At 46.5% G+C, this 10,676-nt stretch overlaps 1 protein-coding gene across 1 annotated transcript; it reads left to right on the top strand.

Moving 5' to 3' along the window:
- The first annotated feature begins 9,811 nt into the window (after positions 1-9,811).
- On the top strand, positions 9,812-10,339 carry LOC140214426 (protein GVQW3-like). Its single transcript, XM_072285793.1, has one exon. The coding sequence runs from the start codon at positions 9,812-9,814 to the stop codon at positions 10,337-10,339; it is 528 nt and encodes a 175-aa protein (XP_072141894.1).
- The last annotated feature ends 337 nt before the right edge of the window (positions 10,340-10,676 follow it).

Below are 10,676 nucleotides of genomic sequence, written 5' to 3'. Positions count from 1 at the left end.
TACTGAAATCCGGTTTGAAGGTTGTAGATATAGATTAATCAGTGTGATACAGAGCTTGCCAAAGCATACTTTACATGCGATGAATTCCGGGAAGTCTGAATCACTGGACTGAATTTGATAAGATGGTAGGTCCTTTCTGACGCACAGGAGCACTCTGCTAACAGCACCTTGACGAGAAGTCTTGTATATGACATAATTCGAGAGGCGAAAGTCGTCATTGATTCCCGCCTCTTGAATGCAAAGTATTGGGATGTTGTATTGCACAAGCAGTTTACGAAAGTCAGCCCACTTCCTTCGAAGACTGTTGGCATTCCACTTAAATATGGAGACATTTTTGTAGTGGTTATCCATGTACTGGCTGCCGCAGTTTCGGCCCGGATTGTTGACACAATAGTGCTTCTAGAGGCAACAAGGCTTTCACTTCTGGTAGGTTGTTTGCTTCCGGCAGAGCAGATAGTATTGCCTTAAGAGCTGCGAAAAGCATTGGCAAAATCAGTTGTGTCACCGATGCTGTGGTATGTTCGCTATTAGCTGGTGTTACTTCTGCAGTAGATGCGTAAGGTCGCTGAGAGAAATGTGTGCGAGTACTGGAGCTTTCTTGTGTATTACTTTCTGCCTGTTGTCGTCTGGGTTTCCGTGGCACTGATGCATAAGACTGGGCGCTTGACTGTGATCCTCTTGATTGGTATCTTGATTGCATTGTTGGTTGTTCTCTAGAGGAGGAATAGCTTGTTGGTGCTCTTGGCTGTGGTGGTTCCGGTGCCCGCTGAGGCGGGTGATTTGGCACTGGATGAACAATCTCAAGGTTTGGTGCGGGTTCATTGCGTCGCGGTTGTCTTCCGTGGATTAGTTCATGTCGACGCATTTGTGCCGCTGCTTTCTTCTGAGGGCAGCCTGAGAATGAGTCGGCATGGTTCCCCGCGCTGTTTGCACATTTAGGTTGAAGAAGTGACTTGGACTCCTTGTGGTCATGATCTTCTGAGCAGACTTTCCAGTGACGTGTGCTGCGGCAGGTTTTCGCCATGTGCCCAAATCTCTGGCAATTATAACAGCGAAGTGCTGGTCATAGGTATTCCTCGACAGGGTGACTGGTGAAACCTAAGTAAATTCTTCCTGGAATAGGGCGATCGTCTCTGAACGTCAGAATTACCGTGTGAAGTGGATGTGACTTTATTGCTCCATCTTTTTGGCGGGAATATCTTATCTGTCTGCTTGCCGATATAACTCCTGCGTCTTTCAAGAAGTCTAGGATTTGTTCGTCTGTATACTGCAGAGGCACATGTTTTACTTTTCCAACGTTTCGCGTGTATACTCTGGGATGAAGGGCTTAGCTTCCAGGCTGCCTACACTTGAGAGCCTCAAAAGGCGTTTCGCCGATGCTAAGGAAGCAACGCTGACACTGAAACTTCCATCTCAGGTCGTCCTGAAAGACTGTACTTTTTCTTTGGCAGCGGAAACTATTTCGTCAGACACTCGGTTTAGATTTACTTGCCAAAAAGTAGTACCTTCACTTGTTGGGTGAAAGACAACCGGAATGCCTTCGGCTCGCTTCTTCTTATACGTGACCAAAGTAAATGGTGCACCTTCACCCATCTCTTCGTCATCACTTAGCTCATAATTCGATGTTGTATCATCGTACTTGCTGTCTTCTAGGCGACGTTTCTTGCTCTCGGCTTCACCGTCAGCCATTATTCCTGAATACGCTGAAGTTGATTCCGAGTTGTGGAGAACCAAACGTGTCGGCTTTATGAAGCTATGTGACGCTTGCAAGGCCCCAGGCTTTTCATTACGACCCGTAGTATCATTCATATGGCCTGTTACGTTTGGACGAGCATAAGGCTCTTGACGATGTTCTAGGCTTCCGACCACCCTAGCAGCAGGGTAATGGCCAGGTCCTTAAATAAGAAATGTCGCACCTGTAAGACGCCTTGCTCGTTGAATCTTCACCCGACGTCTTGTTAACCAATCGCCGTCAATGGTAACCGTAAATGTCCAAAAAACCAGAAAACTCAGAGCACCACATAAAAACAGCGACCGAACAGATACACAGATACACTTATTCTCGATTGATGGGCGTCATTATAGATATCATATGAGAGCATAAATTTAGTTACAAGTTGAGTTACTGAAGAGTCTCGAACAATTAGAAATCACTCAGACCACCGGAGACGAAATTAAAAATAAATAAGAAAAATATATAACGACCTACTACAGTGCGAAATTCATGGGTTTGATAATCGACATGATATCAGAGCGTAAACTGGAACCGCATAGCGCGATTCTCGCTCGCGAAAATCGGGACGCGCGAGCACCCGCACGAAAAAAATGGAGTGGCGCTATCGCTTCGCGTTTTCCAGGTTGCGAGACAACATAACTACCAACGACAAGGATTGTCTCTGTTACCACATATATAATATGCCCCTAAACTTACAGAACACTACAATAAAAATATTTGTGTAATTAGACAGCGACATTTTTTTCCAAAGTGTATTTATCAAGCTTCATTTCAAACAGCAAGTTTGCGTGCGGAACTGCGACTATGTACCTTCCGCATCGCGCTACCACGTGTTGCCTTCAACGTGCACGCCAGTTCTGCGGAGAGAAGAAAAATTCTGCCAAAGAGGTTCCGTCGGGATGCGCAGAGGGCTGGGCCATCAGTTGGTAAAACCAAACTGCCACGTGATTTATCTGAACTCTGATTGGCGGACGCACAGCGCGAGGCACTTTTTTCTGCTCCGTGCTGGTGCAATTTCGTGATGGATCATGCTGGGCACGCGTGATTCTGATGTGTGCGTCCCACCAGCCGCGCGTCCTTCGCTCCATGCGGTTCCGGCTTTATAGACATCGTCACGTAGTATACTGATGCGGAACAGGGCAGCAAAACATCGACTGAAAATTCGAGGGTTTTATTGGACGAACCTGTGCTCGAAAAAGAGGCTACACCCAAAGAACAACGATAGCGCCGAACACATTCGGCGATCGTCGAAAATCTGATCAGCGGGTCAAGCCCAGGGGTGAATCTCCGCATGGCTGCCAGTGGCTGTATTGAAGCAGATGCTCTTTCGACGCTAGCGCCAAGGTCACCTTCAGTTACGGCCCTAGCAGGAGGGCGACACTTTGGTAAAATTGCAGCGCACGCGATTGTTTACGTTGTCATGGTGACAGGAACAGCAGCCGCGAATCGCCTCCTCACCCTACCGCTCTTTGTTTTTATGATGACGACCTCCTCCGCTCCCTCTCCAACATCTCCAGCCTTCCCCATGCCCCGTGCACCTTCACTTTTGCTTTCTTTTTCCCTGCCTGCGGCGCGTATTTTTCAATTTTTTATCGCGAGCACGCGCTACCACAGGCAATGCTTGTGAACTGGCGCGCGTTGTGCCGTGAGTTCTTTATGCGTTAACGCACACGCAGTCTTGTCCATACTTTGAGTTCGCCAACATTTGTCAGAACATATATACATTCCACTTCCAACACAACAGCTCTTTGGCCTCTTTTATTGAGTTCCGTTTCCGAAAACAAATATTTTCGCGTAAGTTGGTATGATACACGCACAGAAAAAAAAAAAAAGTGAAAATTGCATGACACGTAGATGACTATACTAAACAACACAAAAGTTCACAGACAGTGAAATACAAAAATTAAACTCAAGAAAACGCGAAGGCCGTTTCACGTACACACATATAAAACACTTTTATATATTGCCCTGAAGACCAAAGTGTATAAGGGCTTCTGGTATGCGCACTGAGATATTGCACAAAACTGGAAGACGTGTATGATATAGTCATGACAACTAAAGAAAAGGAAAATTCACCGGTAATGGCAGAAATATAGGCACGCAAAATGCCAAAAATATAGAATGAAATGCTAAGATTGTTTTATTAACAGCCATACCAAAAAAGAAAGAACTTGCTTAAATACCTGCACAAAAGTATATGAAATGCGTCACATGTTTATTACTACTGAACAAAATGAAAAAGACATGGCGGAACAAAAATATTATTGCACTAAAAACAAAAATAAACAATATGACATTATGCTTCACTTGGCCACAACTCGAGTAACGGTGGCAAGGGGGTGGAGAGGGTAGTCAGCTTTTACAGCAGCACATAAAAAAAAAACATTCACAGAAAGGCCTATTCCTCTATCAAAGACCTGGTGAAACAAACCAACAACACGACTTTTCTTTCACTACAAATGCAATGTTTAGCAGTAAAATTACGTCACTTAAGGTTAGTGAACTGCTTAGCTATTTGGTTATCCCACATAACAAACGAGTTTTGCGCCAAAACCACACACACAAGAAAGAGCCCGTGTTGTCGCCTCTCTTTCGTATGCGGTTTTGGCGCGAAACTCGTTTATTATGTCATACCTACTGGGCGCTCCTTTGTGTAATAAACACGAACTGCAAAAATCTGCATATAGGACACTTGCAATGCTCATGCTTTCAAGAAAAAGAAAGCTTATCCCGCCTACGCATGAAGGTTGTTCGCGAGGTTTTTCCATCAGTAATTGCCAGGATAGTAAATAAACACGAACAGTAATTTTTCAGTTGTTTGTACGTTTGTAAAACGGTGACCCATAGAAAAAGCAATGAGAGCGGAATGGAAAGCTGGGCGATTTACTGAAGTTGCAGAATGGGTCTTGGCACAGAAAAAACACAAGTCAAAGGACCAGGTGACAATGAGGAGGAACATCTATTTGTCAGCTTTTTCTACTGGTAAGAGGGAAATGTAGAATAATCAAGGCGCAACGACGTCCGGAGACTCATGGAGCAGACACATACACAGGACCGTGTTCGTGTACATGCGTCTTCTGATGCCCTTGGCTTTGTGCGCTCACTTGTTGTCTTTAGGCACCCGCAAGAACCCTGCATGCAGGCTTGTTTTTGAGGTATTCTTGCACTACTGCATGATGCACGAACTGGTGAGAGTCGTGAAACGGGTGAAAAATCGCGGAGCCCTAGCTGTAGCTATTGAAGACGACGAAACTGACGAGCCTGCCCACGCTGGTCAAGGCCAGGCACAGCAAATCACGCTTCTCGATGAAAGCATATAAAGAAACATGAAACTTCAAGCAGCGGGCTAAGCTGGAGCCAAGCCGGCGGGCGCGCGCGGAGACAGGTTAGGGGGTTATGAGGGAGGGCAAGAGGAGAGGACTTGAGAGAAGGGGTGAAAAACACGGCATCCTGGATCGCCGCGCGCGGCCGTGCGCCGATCTAGGAGGTCGTGCAAGCGAGGCGGATTTACTTTCCCGCCCTCCTGATGGATGGCGCCAGTTACCTCTGCCACCGAAGAGACGGAGTTCCCGAGGCCGGGGTCACGCGCGTCACCTTTTATACATGAGTTATCGAAGGCTCGAGAGTAATCCCTGGTGCCCGCGCGTCTTCTAGAAAATTCTACACCATTCGCGTCGCGCATACATGTAGTCAGATTACACAAGGTTTGGTGACAACAGACCGTGGATAGAACCATCGATAATATTCCGGAAACTTCGGATACATGCAGGCGCTTCGCTGCGCTGAGCGATACCATTCGGTGAAACCGGTGAAACGCGATCACAAAATAAACAAGCACACATGTCCATACCCCCGTCTTAAAAAAGCATCGTCCAGATGCTATACACATGGCAGGAAAGCGAAACTCAAAAGCACACCTACTAAAAAAGGTAACAAAGGAACAAAGCCTAAATCAACTAAATCCAAAGAAGGATCGAAGTTCAGCAATCATTATCATCATCAGTCTGATTACGCCCACTGCAGGGGAAAGGCCTCTCCCATACTTCTCCTACTGCGCCGGTCATGTTCTAATTGTGGCCATGTCGTCCCTGAAAACTTCTTAATCTCATCCGCCCACCTAACCTTCTGCCGCCCCCTACTACGCTTTCCTTTCCTTGGAATCCAGTCCGTAACCCTTTATGACCATCGGTGATCTTGCCTCCTCATTACATGTCGTGCCATTGCCCATTTCTTTTCCTAGATTTCAACTGAGATGTCATTACCTCGCGTTTGTTCCCTCACCCAATCCGCTCTTTTCTCATCCTTTAAAGTTACACCCATCATTCTTCTTTCCATAGCTCGTTGCGTCGTCCTCAATTTAAGTAGAACGCTTTTCGTAAGCCTCCAGGTTTCTGCCCCGTGCGTGAGTACTGGTTAGACACAGCTGTTATACACTTTTCTCTTGAGGGATAATGGCAACCTGCTCTTCATGATCTGAGAATGCCTGCCAAACGCACCCCAGCCCATTCTTATTCTTTTGATTATTTCGGTGTCATGATCCGGATCCGTGGTCACTACCTGGCCTAAGTAGATGTATTCCCTTACCACTTCCAGTGCCTCGCTACCTATCGTAAACTACTGTTCTCTTCCGAGACTGTTAAACATTACTTTAGTTTTCTGCAGATTCATTTTTAGACCCACCCTTCTGCTTTGCCTGTCCAGGTCAGTGAGCATGCATTGCCATTGGTTCCCTGAGTTACAAAGCAATGCAATATCATCAGCGAATTGCAAGTTACTAAGGAATTCTCCATTAACTCTTATCCCCAATTCTTCCCAATAAAGGTCTCTGAATACCTCCTTTAAATACGCTGTGAATAGCATTGGAGAGATCGTCTCTCCATGTCTGACGCCTTTCTTTATTGGAATTTTGCTGCTTTCTTGTTGGAGAACTACAGTGGCTGTGGAGCCGCTATAGATATCTTTCAGTATTTTTACATACAGCTCTACTACACCCTGATTCCGTAATGCCTCCATGACTGCTGAGGTTTCGACTGAATCAAACGCTTTCTCGTAATCAATGAAAACTATATATAAGGGTTGGTTATATTCGGCACATTTCTCTTACACCTGATTGATAGTGTGAATATGGTCGATTGTTGAGTAGCCTTCACGGAATCCTTCCTAGTCCTTTGGTTGACACAAGGCTAAGGTGTTCCTGATTCTATTTGCGATTACCAAAGTAAATACTTTGTAGGCAACAGACAGTAAGCTGATCGGTTTATAATTTTTCAAGTCTTTGGCGAACCCTTTCTTATGGATTAGGATTATGTTAGCGTTCTGCCAAGATTGCGGTACGTTCGAGGTCATCAGACATTGCGTATACAGGGTGGCCAGTTTTTCTAAAACAATCTTCTACCATCCTTGAACAAATCTGCTCTTACCGGATCCTCCCCAGCATCCTTCCCCCTTTGCATAGCTACCAAGGTTTTCTTCACTTCTTCCGGCGTTACTTGTGGGATTTCAAGTTCGTCTAGACTATTCTGTTTTCCATTATAATCGAGGGTGCCACTGGTACTGTAAAAATCTCTATAGAACTCCTCAGCCACTTGAATTATCTCATCCATATTAGTAATGATATTGCCGGCTTTGTCTCTTAACACATACATCTGGTTCTTGCCAATTCCTACTTACTTCTTCACTGCTTTTAGGCTTCCTCCGTTCCTGAGAGTATGTTCAATTCTATCCAGAATATACTGCTTTATGTGAGCTGTCTTACGCTTGTTGATTAACTTCGAAAGTTCTGCCAGTTCTATTCTAGCTGCAGGGTTAGAGGCTTTCATACATTGGCGTTTCTTGATCAGACCTTTCGTCTCCTGCGATAGCTTAATGGTATCCTGTCTAACGGAGTTACCACTGACTTCTATTCCACACTCCTTAATGATGCCCGTAAGATCGTCCTTCATTGTTTCAACACTACGGTCCTCTTCCTGAGTTATAGCTGAATACCTGTTCTGTAGCCTGATCTGGAACTCCTCCATTTTCCTTCTTACCGCTAACTCATTGATCGGCTTCTTATGTACCAGTTTCTTCCGTTCCCTCCTCAAGTCTAGGCTAATTCGAATTCTTACCATCCTATGGTCACTGCAAAGCACCTTGCCGAGCACGTCCACATCTTGTATGATGCCAGGGTTAGTGCAGAGTATAAAGTCTATTTCATTTCTAGCCTCGTCATGCGGGCTCCTCCACGTCCACTTCAGCAATGCAGCAAAAACGTTCAGCAATGCATAGTCCCAAAGCTCGTTAGCGCTGCTAGACCGGCTTAAGTCGCACAATATGGCCTGTTTCAGGTCGGGAGTGGCGGTGCTGTGATATGCGAAATGATGTTTTGCACGACCTCATAGTCCAGTGCGCCAATGCGTCGGATGATCTTGTAGGGTCCGAAATAGACGCGTAAAAGCTTCTTGCTACACTCTAAGAAAAAATTGAGTAAAAAGTGAGGCACGGCAACTTGACTCTCTTTTTTCTTCCGAAGACCCATTTTTGCGCGAGTAGAGTCACAAAACAAGAGTCAACATTTGTGCATGGGTCGTTTGACTCTCAATAGCAAGCGAAGTGTCGTCGTGGAAGATCGCGACTCCTCTGATATTCGAGATGAGTCTGGCGAGAGAAAGATTATAATGCAGCAGAAGAAATACCAGATAACGTCTTCTGTTTTAGGCAGGCCCTCGGGTTCCTGTGCCTGGTGGTAATGCAGTGTATCATTCTTTCGTCCTTAAGCGCTCCAAAATTTACAGCGCCGGAACCTTTGTTGTGCATGATGCACCACCGACGCAGCCGTCCGGCTGCGTGTTCGCACCGACGACCTAGTCATCAAGCTGCTTTGGTGCTCCAACGCGGAAGGCGTCTCACTCTAAAATAATAAAAAGAAAAACCTTCATTCAGGTGTGCTCTGTCTCATATAGGCGGCGTTCAGCAGAGCCAAGGCTGCAAGGTTTGGGAACGTATAGGTGCTTGCACAAAGTGAATACAATTCGTATATCAGCTACCACACCCCATTTGCGTATTGTTGCGCAACGACGAACGCTGCGGACCCTTACGGACAGACTCCAGGTACGCTTGCTGGTGCGTGAAAGCTCGCGGCCGCGCGCCTTGCGTTTGCAGCACCTCGAAAGTAATTGGAGGCGAGGAGTTACGGAGTCGCCATCTATCGGAAGCGCCTCGCTGGCGTAGTATGAGTGATCACGCGGCGCGCTCCTCATAAGTTTTGCTGACAGCGCTCACTGAAAACACCACGCGCGAGCTCTCCCGTACATTTCTATTAGTACTTTCGAAACGAGAGAAGTTTTTTACTGTCTAAATAATAATCTCGGGCAAACTGAAAGCACAGAATCGTTTACAGACGCTATCTCTTTACCGAATACGTACAATGAACGCCACTGCGCGCGGTCGCCGCGATGGAGTCTCCCGAATTACGTGTCTTTGTTTTGTTTTGTAATTTTGTCTTAGAGCGCGCACTCTCAAAGAAAATTACACCTTTGGGTTGTATTTCGCCACACAACGATAATCAATCTGTCTTGCCCGGATTTCCTTTCTTTAACGCTGCGAGTCCGGCACATCCAAGTCACAAACGGCATGCGCGTTTTCAGCATGAAAGAGCATTCTCGACAGGAAAGTAACGAGCGCAGCGTTTCCAAGAAACGAAACGAAAGCAAGCCACATGACGAATATTGTTGTGTGGCAGATATACACTCCAAAGCGTGTAAACTTTTCTTAGAGTGTGTGGGAAGTACCAGGTTCACAGCGATAAACGAAGGAAATGCGGACAAGACAGATGACGTTTATCGTTGTGTGGCAAGATACAACCCTTTGAGTCGTACCTTGCCACACAACAGGTACGAGGTCTGTTAAAAAAGTATCCGACCTTATTTTTTTTTTTTTTTTGAAAACCTGATGGATATGAAACCAGCGCGCTTGCATCAGCTGACCTTGAACATTCCTGCGCATTCACAAATATTTTTTTTCCCGCCTGCCGATAGCGTCAGTCGCTGGGAGTGAAGGGATGCGCTGTGCTCTCGTCGGTTTTTTATGGCAAGGAAAATGGCAGAGCGACTGGAGCAGCGCTACTGCATCAAATTTTGCCAGAAATTGGGCGACAGCCAAGTGGAAACGATTAGGATGATTCAGACGACTTTCGGTGACAATGCTATGAGCACCACGCAGATTAAGGAGTTACACAACCGGTTTAAAGACGGCCGCACATCGGGGGAGAGCGAGCCACGCTCCGGTTGGCCATCAACATGCCGAGATGACCAGGTCATTGCCGAAGTGAACGCTGTGGTGAAGCAGGACCGTCGTGCGACTATCCGACAAATTGCGGAAGAGGTGGGCATCAGCACTTTTTCTGCACATTCTAATATGGCCGAAGATTTGGCCATGAAGAGAGTTGCGGCGAAATTCGTGCCGAAGCTGCTCACGGTGGAGCAAAAGCAACTTCGTGTTGAAGTCTCACAGGACATGCTGGATTCCACAAACAGTGGCCCCGACTTCATGAACACCATAATCACTGGTGACGAGTCTTGGGCGCACGGGTACGACACGGAAACCAAATCCAAGTCGTCACCGTGAAAGCATTCCACGTCACCAAGACCACAGAAGGCCCGCCAAGTGCGCAGCAACGTCAAAGTGATGCTGACTGCTTTCTTTGACACCCTCGGTGTGGTATACACCACGAGTACGCACCACAGCGTCAAACGATCAGGAAGGAGTACGACAGGGATGTCCTCCTTCTTCTACGTGATGCTGTGCGGCGCAAGAGACCGGAGTTGTGGGCAATAGGAAATTCGCGCATCCGTCGCGACAATGTTCCTGCAAATTCCTCGCACTTGATTCAGACTTCTTTGGCGAAAAACCAGACTACTGTAGATCAACAGGCACCTTACTCTCCGGATATGGCCCCTTGCGA

Source organism: Dermacentor andersoni, unplaced genomic scaffold (assembly GCF_023375885.2).
Source record: "Dermacentor andersoni unplaced genomic scaffold, qqDerAnde1_hic_scaffold ctg00000042.1, whole genome shotgun sequence".
NCBI classification, from domain to species: domain Eukaryota; kingdom Metazoa; phylum Arthropoda; class Arachnida; order Ixodida; family Ixodidae; genus Dermacentor; species Dermacentor andersoni.
Note: the sequence above shows the minus strand (reverse complement) of the source record. Positions and strands in the feature narration are given on the sequence as shown.

Excerpts from the sequence above, each read along its gene's own strand:
- LOC140214426 (XM_072285793.1), top strand. The coding sequence starts at position 9,812 with ATGGCAGAGCGACTGGAGCAGCGCTACTGCATCAAATTTTGCCAGAAA.